Below are 19,398 nucleotides of genomic sequence, written 5' to 3' on the forward strand. Positions count from 1 at the left end.
GGGGGGGGTGGACATCCCTATGTGAATTTCAAATCCCATCTAAGTTTTTGTGGGGAGCCGAGCCAAGAGGAGACCGAGTAGGTCAAACTTGAACCGCCCACCATGCCAGAGCCGCAAGAGGAAGGAAAAAAAAAAAACAGGACCAGGGAATAATTCAGGACGTTAACAACATCAATGACAGGACCCAGCCACTGGCTCACCAGATGGAATCCAACCCTGTCCTTCAAGGCTATCACCTACAAATGCCATCACCATGTACAGCTGGGTGTTGAAAAGAGCCATGGAACAGTATGGAGTAAGCCGGAAGAAGAGAAGACAGGCTTTTTTTCTTACAGAGGGTCGAAAAGAAGTATAATCACTCACCTGCTGCACATCTGGGGAAATGCAATGGCAGACTCCATCATCGTGGCCACAGCAAGAAGGCAGGCCAGTGTCCGCACATCAAGCAGCCCAACCCTGGTTGAAGAACGTGAAAATGGTGGGGCGAAAAATTAAATGAGGAATATTAACACAGCGAAGGATTGCTAACTCCGTCCTTCTAAATCAGTATGTCTACCAACACTGGAAAGGAGGCAAAGAGTTAATAAAACACCTAGAAGAGCAGTTTCAAATATAAGCAGCTGCACTTATAGAAGAGAAGAAAACCATTGACATGTGCCTGAAGTCTGCAGTCAATGCTGCAGACACCCAGGTACAGTTCTGAAGAGTCACGCCTGGCTACAGGTGTTGCGGTTCAAGAGTGAGGTACGGGCAAGCATCAATGCCCCCTTCACTGGAAAGCAACTGTTTAGATCATCGGTGGATGACCTGCTACACAACTTAAGAAGGATAACCACATGGCCAAAGCCCCGGGGGAGCTGCAGCCCATGGATCACCAGCAGAGAGGGGCAACTCCTGTGAAGAGACTAACTTAAAGAGAAAGTTTCCAGAATGCACCACTGCATGCACCATACCAGCAGAAGTCAAAGCAACAGTGGCAGCTCCAAACAACCCAGTGTGAACCCTTACTCAACTAAGTGACTCCACAGACCAGCTGCCTCCCTGCATAACACCAGTGGGGGAAATGGAGGAACGTCAAGTCATACCAATAGATCCTTAACATTGTCTAACATGGTTACTGTATAGAACTTATAAAGAAACCATTGGTGGTCAGTCCAATGAAACGATCACATTCAGAGGAAAAAAAGACTTATGCCTGCAACGAGAAGTACAGAAACTCAATAGAAAGTACCCGCAGCAGAAATTAGGGAAAATCCTTGCCATACTTCCTAGTTCTAAAACTGGACAATTCTTTAAGACCAGTTCTAGACCCAAGCTTTTGAAACAAATCCATAAAAACACAAAAATTCAAAATAACCATACTCTATGAGGTCATGCTGCGGGAAAAGGACTATATGGCAACGATAGACCTTAGGGATGCTTATTTAAACGTTCTCATAAAAAATAAAAAAAAATACCTGCAGTTTGTTGTCAACCAGAACTTCTATCAGTTCAGATTGTTTCCCTTTGGGATCAAGTCAGTACCCAAAGTGTTTGTAAGATATCTAGTTGCAGGGGCAGCTTACCTAAGAAGGAGACGCATACATAGTTACCCTTACCTAGACCAGTGGCTAGTCATGGCAAGCTTATCATCTTAATGCAAGAGAACCATAACAATCATGGTCACCCTTCACATACTAGGGTTCGCAATAAACCTAAAGAAGTCATCAACAAAGCCAGAGCAATAAAATATCTTTCTGTGAACAAAAAGCAGCACTGTAGAAGTGAGAGCCTTGTCCACCCTCAAGAGGATTCAAAGGGAACGCAAAACATGCTTGTCGCTACCTCGAGGGTCAAGACTGTGGGGGAAAATAAGCACACTGCCATTGTGCATTCCACTGATTCGGACATGAAAGATTACATATTAGACCACTTTTAAGGATGGATCCAAAATCGGTGGTCACAGTCATTGGGGAGTTGGGAAGATTAAGTGTTTATAATGTGAAAGGCACAGGAAGAGTTGACATGGTGGAACATGGTCAACATAACAGTAGGCAGACATTTCAAATAACCAACTAAAAAAGGTGACCATCACCATGGCCACTCAGAATGAAGACGACCATGGAAAACAGAAGAAGCAATCCAATAAAAAACAAATGTCCTTAAGCTCAAACCAGTTTTCCTGGCCCTAAAGGTCTTCCAGATGCAGATGAGGGAAATGACATTGCAAATCCAAAAAGACAGCATGACCACAGTGTTCTGTCTGAACAAAGGAGGAGGGACATGGTCACATGTGCTGCCAAACTAGCCCAGGAGATTTGGAGATGGACCAGAGAAGAATAAATAACCTTGATAGCAATACACCTGCTAGGTGTGGAAAACGGGTAAGTAGGCAAGCATCAGTATCACACGAATTGGAACTAAACAAACAAGTGCTCTAAGAGGGTTTCCACACTGGGGCCCTCCAGAGCTAGACCTGTTCCCAGCTTCAAAAAATGTAAAATGCCAAGACTTCTTACCCTGGCACTCACACCATCACTCCTGAGGGAAAGTGCTGCCAATAGACTGGTCAAGGAGACTTGTGTAGGCTTTTCCACCAATTGCTCTCACATCCCTTGCGATAAGCAAGTGCAGACGGACACCAGTGCCCAGCATCACAGAACCTACTCTCCAAGGAGGGAGGCAGGATCTACTACCCAGAACCATGCAGTCTGAGCCTAGCAGCCCTGCTCCTGAGGGCACACTTTGTCCACCTGAATATCAAATTCATCCATAGACATACCAAAGGAAGCTAAAAGATCAAGTACAATGTAGGAAGTTGGCTCTGTATGCACTATTTCAAAGTAAGGAATAGTATGCACAGAGTCCAAGGGTTCCCCTTAGAGGTAAGATAGTGGCAAAAAGAGATAATACTAATGCTCTATTTTGTGGTAGTGTGGTCGAGCAGTAGGCTTATCCAAGGAGTAGTGTTAAGCATTTGTTGTACATACACATAGACAATAAATGAGGTACACACACTCAGAGACAAATCCAGCCAATAGGTTTTTGTATAGAAAAATATCTTTTCTTAGTTTATTTTAAGAACCACAGGTTCAAATTCTACATGTAATATCTCATTCGAAAGGTATTGCAGGTAAGTACTTTAGGAACTTCAAATCATAAAAATTGCATGTATACTTTACAAGTTATTGACAAATAGCTGTTTTAAAAGTGGACACTTAGTGCAATTTTCACAGTTCCTAGGGGAGGTAAGGATTTGTTAGTTTTACCCGGTAAGTAAGACACTTACAGGGTTCAGTTCTTGGTCCAAGGTAGCCCACCGTTGGGGGTTCAGAGCAACCCCAAAGTTACCACACCAGCAGCTCAGGGCCGGTCAGGTGCAGAGTTCAAAGTGGTGCCCAAAACACATAGGCTAGAATGGAGAGAAGGGGGTGCCCCGGTTCCGGTCTGCTTGCAGGTAAGTACCCACGTCTTCGGAGGGCAGACCAGGGGGGGTTTTGTAGGGCACCGTGGGGGACACAAGCCCACACAGAAATTTCACCCTCAGCAGCGCGGGGGCGGCCGGGTGCAGTGTAGAAACAGGCGTCGGGTTCGCAATGTTAGTCTATGAGAGATCTCGGGATCTCTTCAGCGCTGCAGGCAGGCAAGGGGGGGGTTCCTCGGGGAAACCTCCACTTGGGCAAGGGAGAGGGACTCCTGGGGGTCACTTCTCCAGTGAAAGTCCGGTCCTTCGGGTCCTGGGGGCTGCGGGTGCAGGGTCTCTCCCAGGCGTCGGGACTTTGGATTCAAAGAGTCGCGGTCAGGGGAAGCCTCGGGATTCCCTCTGCAGGCGGCGCTGTGGGGGCTCAGGGGGGACAGGTTTTGGTACTCACAGTATCAGAGTAGTCCTGGGGTCCCTCCTGAGGTGTTGGATCTCCACCAGCCGAGTCGGGGTCGCCGGGTGCAGTGTTGCAAGTCTCACGCTTCTTGCGGGGAGCTTGCAGGGTTCTTTCAAGGCTGCTGGAAACAAAGTTGCAGCCTTTCTTGGAGCAGGTCCGCTGTCCTCGGGAGTTTCTTGTCTTTTCGAAGCAGGGGCAGTCCTCAGAGGACGTCGAGGTCGCTGGTCCCTTTGGAAGGCGTCGCTGGAGCAGGATCTTTGGAAGGCAGGAGACAGGCCGGTGAGTTTCTGGAGCCAAGGCAGTTGTCGTCTTCTGGTCTTCCTCTGCAGGGGTTTTCAGCTAGGCAGTCCGTCTTCTTGTAGTTGCAGGAATCTGATTTTCTAGGGTTCAGGGTAGCCCTTAAATACTAAATTTAAGGGCGTGTTTAGGTCTGGGGGGTTAGTAGCCAATGGCTACTAGCCCTGAGGGTGGGTACACCCTCTTTGTGCCTCCTCCCAAGGGGAGGGGGTCACAATCCTAACCCTATTGGGGGAATCCTCCATCTGCAAGATGGAGGATTTCTAAAAGTTAGAGTCACCTCAGCTCAGGACACCTTAGGGGCTGTCCTGACTGGCCAGTGACTCCTCCTTGTTTTTCTCATTATTTTCTCCGGCCTTGCCGCCAAAAGTGGGGCCTGGCCGGAGGGGGCGGGCAACTCCACTAGCTGGAGTGTCCTGCTGGGTTGGCACAAAGGAGGTGAGCCTTTGAGGCTCACCGCCAGGTGTGACAATTCCTGCCTGGGGGAGGTGTTAGCATCTCCACCCAGTGCAGGCTTTGTTACTGGCCTCAGAGTGACAAAGGCACTCTCCCCATGGGGCCAGCAACATGTCTCGGTTTGTGGCAGGCTGCTAAAACTAGTCAGCCTACACAGATAGTCGGTTAAGTTTCAGGGGGCACCTCTAAGGTGCCCTCTGTGGTGTATTTTACAATAAAATGTACACTGGCATCAGTGTGTATTTATTGTGCTGAGAAGTTTGATACCAAACTTCCCAGTTTTCAGTGTAGCCATTATGGTGCTGTGGAGTTCGTGTTTGACAGACTCCCAGACCATATACTCTTATGGCTACCCTGCACTTACAATGTCTAAGGTTTTGTTTAGACACTGTAGGGGTACCATGCTCATGCACTGGTACCCTCACCTATGGTATAGTGCACCCTGCCTTAGGGCTGTAAGGCCTGCTAGAGGGGTGTCTTACCTATACTGCATAGGCAGTGAGAGGCTGGCATGGCACCCTGAGGGGAGTGCCATGTCGACTTACTCGTTTTGTCCTCACTAGCACACACACGCTGGTAAGCAGTGTGTCTGTGCTGAGTGAGAGGTCTCCAGGGGGGCATAAGACATGCTGCAGCCCTTAGAGACCTTCCTTGGCATCAGGGCCCTTGGTACTAGAAGTACCAGTTACAAGGGACTTATCTGGATGCCAGGGTCTGCCAATTGTGGATACAAAAGTACAGGTTAGGGAAAGAACACTGGTGCTGGGGCCTGGTTAGCAGGCCTCAGCACACTTTCAATTGTAAACATAGCATCAGCAAAGGCAAAAAGTCAGGGGGCAACCATGCCAAGGAGGCATTTCCTTACATACAAGAAAAAGAAAATGCTGCAAAGCAAAATGGAGGTCTGTCCCTGTGGTGAAGAGAAAGGAATTGTTCCACAGCAGGCCACCTCTATAGTCAGATATTTAACATACAGGGAGAAGCTTCTGCACAACATCAGTCATTAAAAGGTTCTCAGAAGGAGTATTAAAAAAAAGGGTAGTTTCATCCAGATCAGCACCACCACCCATGAGTAAAAAGGGTAGCTCCACTCAGATTGGCATCAACACCCATTTGGAATTTTAACCTACTGCTGACATAACTACTGAAGGAACCATGTGAACAGCTCCACAAAATGAAACTATCATTCTTGATATTAACGAGTGCCTTCCTGCAAGCACCTACCACCCTTACCTGAAAGTACACAGTGTACCCACGCTTCCTCCCAAATGTTGTATATCAGTTTCACGTGAATCAAACAGTTCTGCTTCTAGGCTACTACCAACAACCAAAAGTACAGACAGATAAACCTTCCCCACAGAAGATGTATGTAAGGCAGTAATGCACTAATTACAAAGGAAATCAGGAAAGGAAGTCACTCCTTTGTATCATTTTCCAGTTCAAGCAAAGGCTAACTGATGATGAAGGGCACCATTACAAGGTGGATACTCCAAATAATCCAACTCTGCCACCAAAAGACGAGACCCGTAGTACATTCCACGAGGAAAAAGGGTGCTATCCTGGCCTTCCTAGCAAAGGTTCCAATAAATGATATATGTATGTTGGCCAGGTGGTCATCTGTACACACCGTCACAAAACACTACTTTATGGACATCCAAGTGAAGAAAGTCACAGATAGGGCAAAGAGTACTAAAACATCTGTTTAGTCCACATTTCAACTCTCACCTGACCAGGCACACTACCAAAGAATGAGTGCATAGTATGTGAATACAGAAAATATTCACACTGCAAAACTAAATTACGTACCAGTAGGAGTTTTGAGCTTTGAAGCTTGAAGAATTATCTATATTCACATACGACCCGCCACCTCCCCAGGGAAAGGAGTTGCTGCTAAGCTGGGAGAAGGCTACATTACTTTCAACCATAGCATGAAGCCAGTAAGGACAACACAAGTCATCTGAGGGGGAGAAACAGGCACATGGGCTTCCAGTGCACATGTCTGGCGTCCTGTAGGGACGGACATCCCACCAGATGGCCACAGATGACGTCCATCAACAGGAAAAAATAAAAAATTAAATGTAGTCTGGACCCAACCAGTACATGGTGTAAAAATGTACAGTATGTGAATCCAGAACATTCTTCAAGCTACCCCCCCCCATCCACCCCCTCCTCCCCCCTCCCTCTTATTTGTGGACGGCCCCTCTGAGAAGAAGGGATCCAACTTACCCATTTGGAAAAAGACAATTGCTAAATGAACACAAGACGTGCTTTCAAGTGGCAACCTATAAATTATTTTCACCTTAAGAAGGGTTCTTTGTTCAGGTAGCATTACAGAACTGGTCTTTTTTGGCATTTGAAGTGAATGTGTTTGAAAGACTGTATCGCAGTACCACTTATATTATGTTGGAAAATGTTGTTATAAATGCTTCCCTTGTAATGGCTAAATTATGTCAATTTGCTAATTAGGTTGCTTGTGTTGCAGGACCCCTTTGGTGAAAAACGAGGACACTTTGATTACCAGACCTTATTAATCCGCTTGCAAGCCATTCGACAAAAGGTACAGGAGAAGCACCACCAGGAGAATATGGACATAGACTCTGAGAGCAGCTCTTCAGAGACAGAGACTGACACACAGGGGAGCTCGAAGCCATAGAGCAATGCCAGTGTCCTTAAGCCCCAGGGATGCAACACCTACGGAGGCTGGACTTCCACCTCAACCTCCCAGAAGAGCACATGACTATCCAGTGGACAAGACTGGCCTTGTCTGAGCTTTTGGGAAGAAATAACTGTACGTCCCTTCCACAAAGCCTATTTTCATTTGGTTGCAGACTCCTACAGATTTTTTAACTACCAGAAGGTAGCCATGCTCTTAACAGTTTTAAAAGGGGCAGACTATTTGAAGGAGGACCTGTGATTACAGCATATGGATTCTTTAGACCAATTCTATCTGATGTGATCAAAGGCACTCTGCTTGCTGTATGTTATGGAATCTTTGAGCATAAGTCAAGGGCTGGTACCAAAATGGACCAGAAGGGGGGAGGTTTGGTTCTTCTTCTTGTCACTGGTGGTATCCTAGGTGAATGCCCTTGCCAAAGATTTGGCATGCTGAGGGTGATCTGGGCACTAGTGAGGTGAGTATGGATCAAGAAAAAGCTGGGGAAGTAGTTTGTCACATGGTCTTTATAGAGCTGACCTACGGCGCGCCTTATAAATAATTTACTTTGCTTTTATTTAAAAACAAAATAGAAAAATGGCTGCATTTTCTGCAGTTATCACATAAACAGTAGACCTTGCACCAAAAAGAGCCATGTCACGTTACTCACAGATATGTTAAGTTTTTTTTTTTTTTTTTTTTTTTTTTTTTTTTGTATTTTGTTTGTTCTAACTACTGCACTAAACTTTCCAGGAGACTGGGTGGGATGTTTGTCGTTACAGTAGCCCACCCCACCTTTTCTTTTATCTAAAAAAAAAAAAAAAAAAAAAGGGGAGAACGCCTTCCAGGGTACAGGAGGAGGTGCTTGTACCGCTGCTGGTGGTCTGAGGTACGTGGTGATTTAACATGTTCTAGGTGGGGCTCTAGGCCTACTCAGTTTGATGCCAGCCTTGAGCTAGATTTGAAGAAAGCGTACTCCAACTCCCAACCGAGGTATTCTTTTTATGCATTTCTTTTTTTTTTTTTTTACACATTTGTAACTGTTATGGGAGTTACTGTGTAATGTTTTTATTTATCAATCTTCTCTCTGGCTTGGTTTGTAGGAAAAGACTGCCAGGACCACATTGGTTGGTGTGGGGGGTTGCAAATGGTTTTTAAAGAAGTGATCAGACTAGTCTATGAACTCTGAATTGTAGACCCCTCGGTTAGGTGAGAGAATACATTACCACTGTGTGTGGATAACGAGGAAATATTCTGAAATAGAACATGCGCGATTAATTTTCTATGCATTTCTGTGTCGCCCTTGTGTGCACCTGGCCCCTTTACTTTACTAAAAATGTCATAAGGTCACTAACCCTCTAAAAATGTACAGCAATCCATATTTGGAAGTTGGCTGTCTCTCTTCGGAGTTGTTTACTTGCTTTTGGGCTGTGGAAGCAGCCCTTTAAGATACAGTGTTGCAACCTCAACCCTCAGAATTTACCAATAGAGGATTGATTGGCATGTGAAGGTAATTTCTAGGAAAAGCGTTAGTTGCCATATGTCTCATTTCGAAGCAGACCACTTTGCTGAGCCTTTGCACCACGGTGCAATGACGTTCCCCAGTGGGCTATTAAATAATCTATTTTTTTATGGAGGAATGGTATCAGCAGGCGTTTCAGTCCACCCTGTAGAGGCCTGCTTTAGATTAAGGGATATGAAAGGTAGCAGGAATTGCTGGCTATTAGTTCAACAAAGTAAACTTGAAGCCGGAAATTTCCCTTGTAGTGGTTAACAAAACATGCACTTTCCACTCAGACAGCTAGGCACCTTACTTGCAGGGTGCATGGCAAAAACTTTATTTCCCCTTTTCTTAGCTGTCATGAGTATACACCTTTTTTTTAAGTGTTTCCACCTTAGAGACAATCCACAGAAGCAGCAGTTGATGTAAAGGTAGAGCAAGGTAAGATACACATCCTTGTTGGAAGTGACAAACACCGACACGTTTCTGTGAAAAAACATGTTAATAAATTGTACATAAACAAAAACCTATGGTGTGCTGTACGTTTGTTTTGCGGGTATCTGGGCACTTGTCTTTTTATGCAGTCTTTGGCTTCGAGCCTCTTCACAACAAAAATAACCCGACGATCAAAGCAAGGAGGCAGGGAAGCGTCCCCAGTCACTGTCCTGGAGAAGTTCTCTCTTATATGTTTTTTATGTGGTTATATTCTGACAAGGTTTGCATCCTGCTCAGGGAATGGCTTCTTTAGCTTCCTCTGGAGTTATTTCTTGGCTGTAGAGGTCTGCAAATAACGCTGGGAACCAGTAATGGGAGCCTCCTGGTGCTTGCAAATCCAACCAAGCCAAGCCTTCTTTCAGTAAATGCTCCTGTTAAGAGGAAAATAGGTATTTAGAGTCTGAAGACTGAGGGGCAGCTATAAAAAAACATCTAGGACTTAAAACATGTTTGAACAATAACAAATGCACCTGTGTGAACATCTTTTCTTCATTTCCTGCTTTTTTTTTTTTTTTAAAAGCTTCAGTGGGATTGTCACTGTGCCCAGAGACCTGTTTTTTAAGCCTTACCCCACAGCCATACAGTTTGAGTTAATGAGTTAAGTGCTCACTGCTAATCTTTGCAGTAATCTGAAGGTCACAAATTCAGATCTCGTCATAAAGCATTTTGGAATTGCTTGCAATACTTACCAGCACGTGATTGGCTCTTTCAGTTTCCCACTTTAAACTGGATTTTATTTCATTGACTGTTACGAATCCTTTTTTCTGAAATTTAAATAGAAAAAATTAAAACACTCGGCATGCAATTTACTTGCTTCACTTAAAAATGGATGCGCATCTGTATAATCTTGCCACATGCCAATGCATCAGATAAATAGGTCTTCAATAAAGGTGGACTCGGGTTGCGGTGCAATTTTGAAGGATTGATTTGAGGTTATTAGAATGGAAACCTAGTGATGTCTACAAACAACTGCTGATCTGATTTGAATCTGCCTACTGGTGTCTCCTGTTTCAAAGGGACTGCATGTTCTCGTCAAGCTAGTCCTTAGCTCCATCCATGTGGGAAATGGATGGAGAATGCATGTTTAAACTTCATTCATGATTTAGTATGAGTGTTGTGCTTGGTTGTATGGAGACAGGAATCAATCGTGCAACCACTGTGTGGTTGGCTGACAAAATGACGTTTGAAGGTGGCCCAGTGAGGACTCTTGTAAGTGAGCCACGCTCTAGTGACAGGAGCACAAATGTTCTTTATAAACTGAGGCAGGGCCTCCTGACCTCGTCTCCCCCCTCCCCCCCCCCCCCCCCCCAACAGGAGTGCTGCAGACTTGTTTTGTGTAGTGGCCAGGCAAGAAAAGCCTCCCTTTGTTTCACTGTTTCTCATCACCAATCCTATGATCTTACCTGCCAAATTTTCATAACAAATGGCTATGGCTTGGCAGCCAGTTTTAAAGGTCTTTGGGTGCCGGAGCACCCAAAGACCTTGAAACACCCAAAAACTGAGCAAGGCTCTAGAGTTCACATTTCTGTCTGCTAGCCAGTAATTAAAACTGGATAGAACCCCTCAGATCATTGTGCTAGCATAAAATGTACCAGGAAGGAAAGCCCACAAAAGTGGCAGAATAATCTTCAGGCTACAGGGCTGGATTATTTGACTTCACCACCCCAGAGATGGGGAAAGGCTTGGGAGAGTTCTGCATTCTGTAAAATATGCAGCTGTACCCTCCATGTGAGAGAAGCAAATTGTTGTGGGAGGATGGTGCCCAGAGAAGCACTGTATAGAAATTGAAGGGCACAGCTAAGCTACCTGCTGTAAAGTGGAAGTTGTGAAGAGGGATTAAAGACTGAGCATGGCACTAACATTGCGAGGCCAGGGGAAGATCAGCACGAAGGGGAACTAAGGTGTATTCATAGCTCCTGAAGGAAGTGGGGTCCTCCTGACTTCCCACTTAAATGGAGCTAGAGCCTGCTCCTTAGCTTGGGAGAGTTGTGAACTTTAGTTTTCCTGCCCTAAAAACTTTGACCAATTAAACCTTGGCTAGTGGAGCATCCCAAATGTCCTTTGGGTGGAGTTAACTGCATTTGCTTTGATTCTGTGGGTGTCCTGGGTGAAAGTGAACTTAACCACACCCAGCAGGTATTGAGTCCCCAAAGTATGTGGCACCAGGAGAACAATTACAGGTACTTACTTTAAGTGGCAATGTGTTTATAGCATGCACCACTGTAATTATGCATACTACTGCCATCCAGTGTTGGGACCAGACTTTGCAACTTGTTTTTGTTTGAAGACGTTGTGAGTCACAAGGTTTGGTGTGATTCCTCCCCTTTGTCCACAATGAACCAGGATGTCTCTGCCTTAGATTGTTTTGGTCCACTATTGGGTTCGGATATTCAACTACCAGCTCAAAGACTGACATGTTCTTAGTAGGATTCTTTGGGGACGGCCTCAGAGTTTTCCATCATAATTAACTGCTGCTCATCATGTGCCTGGAAGACTGTTCTGACACACAACACTTTGTCAACAACTCTTCATGTGGGATTTCTATTGACCGGAGTCTAGGACAACAGTTTTCATGTCCATTTGACTAGTAAGCTCAACCCCTACAATACAAACCCTTTACCTGCTAGTTGAAAGTAATACAGTGTGGATCTGTGAAAGGACGCTCTACTACTGTGAGTAGTAAGGTGTGTATATATTTTGTTCAAAAATGTACATACGTAATAAATACTAGAGCTTATAATGCTCAAGCGAGCCCTGTGAGGTAATATTCTGAGGTCAGCTTGAATAACTGACAGTGGTTCCAGAGTAAAAATGTGTACGCACGCTAGCGAAATGTAATAATGTGAAGCTATTTATAGTGCTCCTATAATGCTCCTTAGTTATATGCAAATACAAGAATAAGCATTTTAAGCATGGTTGGTGATTAACTGCTTTCAAACTAAAATGTACACATCTGAAACTTAGAAAGAAAAAAAAAGTTTAGCTACAATATTGTACACCTTTTAAATGCAATTTATCGGAGGAGTCAATGAGTAAAACGTTTGAGGCAGGTTAATAGCAATGGCAAATCAGTGTAAACCCATCGGCACAATAAAAAAATAAAAAAAAAACACAAACGTGTACTTGCAGGTACCCTTACCTGTGTTGGTGCAGGTTTACGCTTTCAAGGTAATCACAAGAGTTTACAGAAGAAGGCCTGGAAATCATACACCTAACAAACATTTGTGGATTCATTTTTTTTTTTTTTTAACGATTGCCGCTATGAAAATATGCTGAGCAATTGCAAATTCACTTTCCCTAACGCGCGCTCCCCCCTTTTTTTTTTTTTTTAAATAAAAAAAAAAAAAAAAAAAACTACCATGGTAAACTGATTACTCCTTGTCAAAAGTACAGGTTGTGCGCATACTATATGGGAATTCCAACTCCCGACTACTGTTACACACCAACTTAAAATGCATGCATGTCAATTTGCAGAAAGGTGACAAAATCGGAGCATAGCTAGACTCCAAAGTCTGATAAGAGCCCTAACAAAATCAGAGGGGCGGTCTGGAGAGCTCGGACATGACGAGCACGTTTCCAATTTATCGCTTTATGGCACCAAAAGTGACCTGTAGGTTTTTGAAGCCACCTGTCCGTAGGACAAGCAGATATTTTATGAAATTCCACACCCCTACTATGTGGAAGGGGACACCCATCTAGTTTTGCTCTAGGTGCAACACTAAGGCCCATATTTATACTTTTTGACGCAAAACTGCGCTAACGCAGTTTTGCGTCAAAAAAATTAGCGCCAGCTAACGCCATTCTGAAGCACCATGCGGGTGCTGTATTTAATCAATGACGTTAGCCGGCGGCGCTGCCTGGTGTGCGTGGAAAAAACCGACGTACACCAGGCAGCGCCAGCGTAGGGGAAAATGGAGTTTGGGCGTGAAAAAATGGGGCAAGTCAGGCTGAGCCAAATTTTTCGCCTCAACCCGATTTGCGTCATTTTTTTTCACTCCCAACCCCCATTGAAATGACTCCTGTCTTAGCAAAGACAAGAGTCATGCCCCCTTGGCCAATGGCCATGCCCAGGGGACTTATGTCCCCTGGGCATGGTCATTGGGCATAGTGGCATGTAGGGGGGCACAAATCAGGCCCCCCTATGCCACAAAAATAAATTAAAAAATTACTTACCTGAACTTACCTTAATGTCCCTGGGATGGGTCCCTCCAGCCTTGGGTGTCCTCCTGGGGTGGGCAAGGGTGACGGGGTGTCCCTGGGGGCATGGGAGGGCACCTCTGGGCTCCTTCAGAGCCGACAGGTCCCTTAACACCTGCCTTTTGCAGGCGCTAAAAAACGGCGCAAAAGCGGCTGTGCGTCATTTTTTTTGACCCGCCCACTCCCGGGCGTGAATTTTGCCCGGGAGTATAAATACGACGCACAGGCCTCGGAGTCAATTTTTTAGACGTGAACGCCTACCTTGCATCTCATTAACGCAAAGTAGGTGTCCACGCTAAAAAAATGACGCAAACTCCATGGACTTTGGCGCTAGACGCGTCTAACGCCAAAGTATAAATATGGAGTTAGTTTTGCGTCGGAATTGCGTAAAAAAAAACGACGCAATTCCGGCGCAAACGGAGTATAAATATGCCCCCTAAGTACCCCTGCTCAGATCATCATGCATGTGTAACCTGTCTGTTGCCAGAGCACTCAAAGGCCGCAAGTGACATATGCCAAGTCTTTCCCTGCAAGAAAACCTTATGGCACCAATGAAAAAGGTGTTTGGTGCATCACAGGATACAGACAAGCCTCTAACATCATTGGGTCTTATAACCTATTCGGACCTAAGTAGCAGGCAGTCCTTTCCAGCCATCGAGCCCAGAGATGCCCCGAGCAGGAAGAGACCATGGCCCATATTTATACTTTTTTGTGCCGCTTTTTGACGCAAAAACAGCGCAAACTTACAAAATACAATTGTATTTTGCAATTTTTAGCGTTTAAAAAATGACTCAAATGCAGCGCTAAAAAAATATAAATATTGGCCCATGTTTCTGGGCCGAAGACTACATCCACAACTAGGTCCCCAGTCCTGATGCAACAAGGTAATCCTACTGTACCTACTAAGCATCCACATACCAAGCCCCGAGTCCAGCCTAAAAAGGCACTGATGTTCGGTTTCACCAGCATACACCACTCGACCCTCCCTTGATGCCCAGCAAGCCTCCGCTGAAAGTCCCAAGCCACACCACCCCTTTGGCTCTGATGTGCTGGAAATAAAGCTTCAGAGCCAGATGCCAAAAAGGTCTGCACCAGAAGAACTTTTACTGCAGATATCCAACACCACCAATAAATGTATTTAGTTACCAGATGTAAGGAAATGCCTCCTTGGCATGGTTACCCCCCGACTTTTTGCCTTTGCTGATGCTATGTTTACAATTGAAAGTGTGCTGAGGCCTGCTAACCAGGCCCCAGCACCAGTGTTCTTTCCCTAACCTGTACTTTTGTATCCCCAATTGGCAGGCCCTGGCATCCAGATAAGTCCCTTGTAACTGGTACTTCTAGTACCAAGGGCCCTGATGCCAAGGAAGGTCTCTAAGGGCTGCAGCATGTCTTATGCCACCCTGGAGACCTCTCACTCAGCACAGACACACTGCTTGCCAGCTTGTGTGTGCTAGTGAGAACAAAACGAGTAAGTCGACATGGCACTCCCCTCAGGGTGCCATGCCAGCCTCTCACTGCCTATGCAAGTATAGGTCAGCCACCCCTCTAGCAGGCCTTACAGCCCTAAGGCAGGGTGCACTATACCATAGGTGAGGGTACTAGTGCATGAGCACTGTGCCCCTACAGTGTCTAAGCAAAACCTTAGACATTGTAAGTGCAGGGTAGCCATAAGAGTATATGGTCTGGGAGTCTGTTTTACACGAACTCCACAGCACCATAGTGGCTACACTGAAAACTGGGAAGTTTGGTATCAAACTTCTCAGCACAATAAATGCACACTGATGCCAGTGTACATTTTATTGCAAAATACACCCCAGAGGGCACCTTAGAGGTGCCCCCTGAAACTTAACCGACTGTCTGTGTAGGCTGACTAGTTCCAGCAGCCTGCCACACTAGAGACATGTTGATGGCCCCATAGGGAGAGTGCCTTTGTCACTCTGAGGCCAGTAACAAAGCCTGCACTGGGTGGAGATGCTAACACCTCCCCCAGGCAGGAGCTGTAACACCTGGCGGTGAGCCTCAAAGGCTCACCCCTTTGTCACAGCACCGCAGGACACTCCAGCTAGTGGAGTTGCCCGCCCCCTCCGGCCCCGGCCCCCACTTTTGGCGGCAAGGCCGGAGAAAATAATGAGAATAACAAGGAGGAGTCACTGGCCAGTCAGGACAGCCCCTAAGGTGTCCTGAGCTGAGGTGACTCTAACTTTTAGAAATCCTCCATCTTGCAGATGGAGGATTCCCCCAATAGGATTAGGGATGTGACCCCCTCCCCTTGGGAGGAGGCACAAAGAGGGTGTACCCACCCTCAGGGCTAGTAGCCATTGGCTACTAACCCCCCAGACCTAAACACGCCCTTAAATTTAGTATTTAAGGGCTCTCCCTGAACCTAGAAATTAGATTCCTGCAACAACAAGAAGAAGAAGGACTGCCTAGCTGAAAACCCCTGCAGAGAAAGACCAGAAGACAACAACTGCCTTGGCTCCAGAAACTCACCGGCCTGTCTCCTGCCTTCCAAAGAACTCTGCTCCAGCGACGCCTCCCAAAGGGACCAGCGACCTCTGAATCCTCTGAGGACTGCCCTGCTTCGACGACGACAAGAAACTCCTGAGGACAGCGGACCTGCTCCAAAAAGACTGCAACTTTATCCAAAGGAGCAGCTTTAAAGAACCCTGCAATCTCCCCGCAAGAAGCGTGAGACTTGCAACACTGCACCCGGCGACCCCGACTCGGCTGGTGGAGAACCAACACCTCAGGGAGGACCCCCGGACTACTCTACGACTGTGAGTACCAAAACCTGTCCCCCCTGAGCCCCCACAGCGCCGCCTGCAGAGGGAATCCCGAGGCTTCCCCTGACCGCGACTCTCTGAAACCTAAGTCCCGACGCCTGGAAAAGACCCTGCACCCGCAGCCCCCAGGACCTGAAGGACCGGACTTTCACTGCAGAAGTGACCCCCAGGAGTCCCTCTCCCTTGCCCAAGTGGAGGTTTTCCCGAGGAAGCCCCCCCTTGCCTGCCTGCAGCTCTGAAGAGATCCCCTGATCTCTCATTGACTTCCATTGCGAACCCGACGCTTGTTCTAACACTGCACCCGGCCGCCCCCGCGCCGCTGAGGGTGAAATTTCTGTGTGGGCTTGTGTCCCCCCCGGTGCCCTACAAAACCCCCCTGGTCTGCCCTCCGAAGACGCGGGTACTTACCTGCTGGCAGATTGGAACCGGGGCACCCCCTTCTCTCCATTGGAGCCTATGCGTTTTGGGCACCACTTTGAACTCTGCACCTGACCGGCCCTGAGCTGCTGGTGTGGTAACGTTGGGGTTGCTCTGAACCCCCAACGGTGGGCTACTTTGGACCAAGAACTGAACCCTGTAAGTGTCTTACTTACCTGGTAAAACTAACAAAAACTTACCTCCCCCAGGAACTGTGAAAATTGCACTGTGTCCACTTTTAAAATAGCTATTTGTGAATAACTTGAAAAGTATACATGCAATTGAAATGATTCAAAGTTCCTAATGTACTTACCTGCAATACCTTTCAAACAAGATATTACATGTTAAATTTGAACCTGTGGTTCTTAAAATAAACTAAGAAAATATATTTTTCTATAACAAAACCTATTGGCTGGATTGGTCTCTGAGTGTGTGTACCTCATTTATTGTCTATGTGTATGTACAACAAATGCTTAACACTACTCCTTGGATAAGCCTACTGCTCGACCACACTACCACAAAATAGAGCATTAGTATTATCTCTTTTTACCACTATTTTACCTCTAAGGGGAACCCTTGGACTCTGTGCATGCTATTCCTTACTTTGAAGTAGCACATACAGAGCCAACTTCCTACACCAGATATCCTGGGCAGGAGACAAAATCACAATATATTCCATATTCTCTCCCGCTCACCACCAAAAATGAAGATTTTTGCCAAGCCCTCCTGCTCTTTAGCCCACACATAAATCCTTCTGTTTCTCCAAGAAACAGAAGTTTCAGCCTTCTACACCGCCAAGGCCCAAAAGGATTTGGGACACTGACACCTCACTGTTCCTAGGCATTCTCTCTCTCACTACTCCCACCTCCACAGCCTCACTTCCCCTCTAGCGCCTCCCTCAGGACCTGTACTTTGTGCCCAGGGAAGGGTATGACCTGTGGTAGTGCTATAATGTGAATCCCATCTACGAACTTGATGTAGACCCGTACTCCACCCACCATCAGAAGGTTAAAATGCATGTTTTCTAGGATGAGGAGGATTGGCTTGTGGAGACTCTTAAAAGACTGAGATTGTTGCAGTCCCTCCCCATGCTCTAGGGCAACTGAAAGTCTGCAACAATTTTGAGCTATTAAAAACCAGGGTTGAGGGCGCACACAAAAAAAGGTCAAACCTGCTCAGGACAACCTAGTGTATGTTCGTGATGAAGTCCCAACCAGCACCACAGAGCACGCAAAAGTGCTCCAGTGCAGTCAACAGGCTATTCTCTTCTGTCTGACAATGAGAGTAAAAGGACAAATGATGCTGGCAAGCATGCAACAGTGGGGTCTGCCACTCAGTAGCACATTGCAAATTCCATTGGTCTGTTCTTGCTCTATGACAGACATCACTGGGAGGAAATGGAAGACCTCAACAAACACCTTCCCTGAGTCACACAGATATGGAGGATGCAGTGGGGGAAGGCAACATCAAATCCAATGCAAACATCAGATGTGCCTTCATGCCTGGCTCCAGATCTCCGTTTCCATTCTGAGTTACAATGGTACCTTTTCAATGTGCTGTTTGATGGGGGATAAATATCTTCAGCTCTCAGGTGGTTGAGATGCTAGAAAAAAAAAAAAAAAAGACTCCGGCCTTGTGAGATCTATGGGAGTCCTTCATGTAAAGGTCCACCATCCACAAATAACCCAGAGGTGGATCTAAGACAACTGTATCCACCCAAAGGCAAGACATCTAGTGGCAGTCCTTTCAGGAAGTAGATTCTCCCCCCCCCCCCCAAAGCCTTCTCATGGGATGGCCTGCAACTGGGACTCCTCAGCCTCAAACAAGTGACTTCCTTCCATATTTGCCACACACCACCTGTCTGGGGAAGACTGAGGGGCTTATTTACAAGCGGCCTGCACATCAGGTTTTGTGACACACCAGTGGCACAGGCTGCTGACCAATATCTAAAAGGCCACGCAAAGCCACTTTGCATGGCTTTTCATGGCCTTGTAAATTTGGAGTAAGGCAATGCTGTGCAAGTCTCTGCGTTTCCTTACTTTGTGCCAGGGAGGTGTTTCTGTGGGTGTTCCTACGCAACATCCATGGATTTTACCGCATTCCTAGATATACACGGTTTTGTAAACCTGGGAATGTGTCAAAAGCCTGCCGGTTTTAAAGCTTTCTCTGTGGGCTGCAAATGCAACACACACAAAAAGAGGAAAAAGGCTCTTGTGATTGTTTTTGACCAGGAAGAACTCCCTCCGTGCACAACAATCATCCCACAACACATGCACCCTTGCAAGATGGTGCAAGGGTAGCTGTGTTGGCGCATGGCAGCAATTTGTGCACCAGCACAAGGGGAAAAGGACAGGAATGCGCTGTGTCTTGTAGCTATAGTGCATTCCTGCCCTTTTGTTTTGACGCAGGGCAGCCCAACAAGCTGCATCAAAACAAAAATTAGGCCCTGAGATTCAGCTTCTTTGTCCCTAGCCAATGCCACATCCTCAAGGTCTTTAGGAGCTCCAAGCTAAAGGGGTCATTGATCTAGTGCCCCCACACCAGTATGGAAAAGGGATGTTCTACCTTGACCAAGAAGCTCAGGCCCCTCTAGCTAATCCTCAGCTATTGCAGCAATTTCACAAAACCACTCTGCAGGACATCATCCCCCACTGCTCCAACTTCATGGTGTCATGACGCCTAGTTCCACTTACCCATTCATCAAGCCCACCAGTAGCACCTCCACTTCGTGGTTGGTGG

The 19,398-nt window shown here is 46.3% G+C and overlaps 2 protein-coding genes across 2 annotated transcripts in view; one reads left to right on the forward strand and one right to left on the reverse strand.

Annotated features, from left to right (window-relative positions):
- UBE2Z (ubiquitin conjugating enzyme E2 Z) overlaps positions 1-9,290 on the forward strand; it is a 54,426-nt gene extending 45,136 nt beyond the window's left edge. The window contains exon 7 of the mRNA XM_069237574.1: positions 7,093-9,290. Coding sequence (XP_069093675.1) covers positions 7,093-7,263 — 171 coding nt within the window. The 3' untranslated portion in view covers positions 7,264-9,290. The remainder of the gene's footprint in view (positions 1-7,092) is intronic.
- Positions 9,066-19,398, reverse strand: part of SNF8 (SNF8 subunit of ESCRT-II) — a 109,406-nt gene continuing 99,073 nt past the window's right edge. Inside the window, exons 7-8 of the mRNA XM_069237575.1 lie at positions 9,949-10,023; positions 9,066-9,630 (exon numbers count right to left, since the gene is read on the reverse strand). Of these exons, the coding sequence (XP_069093676.1) occupies positions 9,493-9,630; positions 9,949-10,023 (213 nt within the window). The 3' untranslated portion in view covers positions 9,066-9,492. The remainder of the gene's footprint in view (positions 9,631-9,948; positions 10,024-19,398) is intronic.

The sequence above is a fragment of the Pleurodeles waltl genome, chromosome 6 (genome assembly GCF_031143425.1).
Source record: "Pleurodeles waltl isolate 20211129_DDA chromosome 6, aPleWal1.hap1.20221129, whole genome shotgun sequence".
NCBI classification, from domain to species: Eukaryota; Metazoa; Chordata; class Amphibia; order Caudata; family Salamandridae; genus Pleurodeles; species Pleurodeles waltl.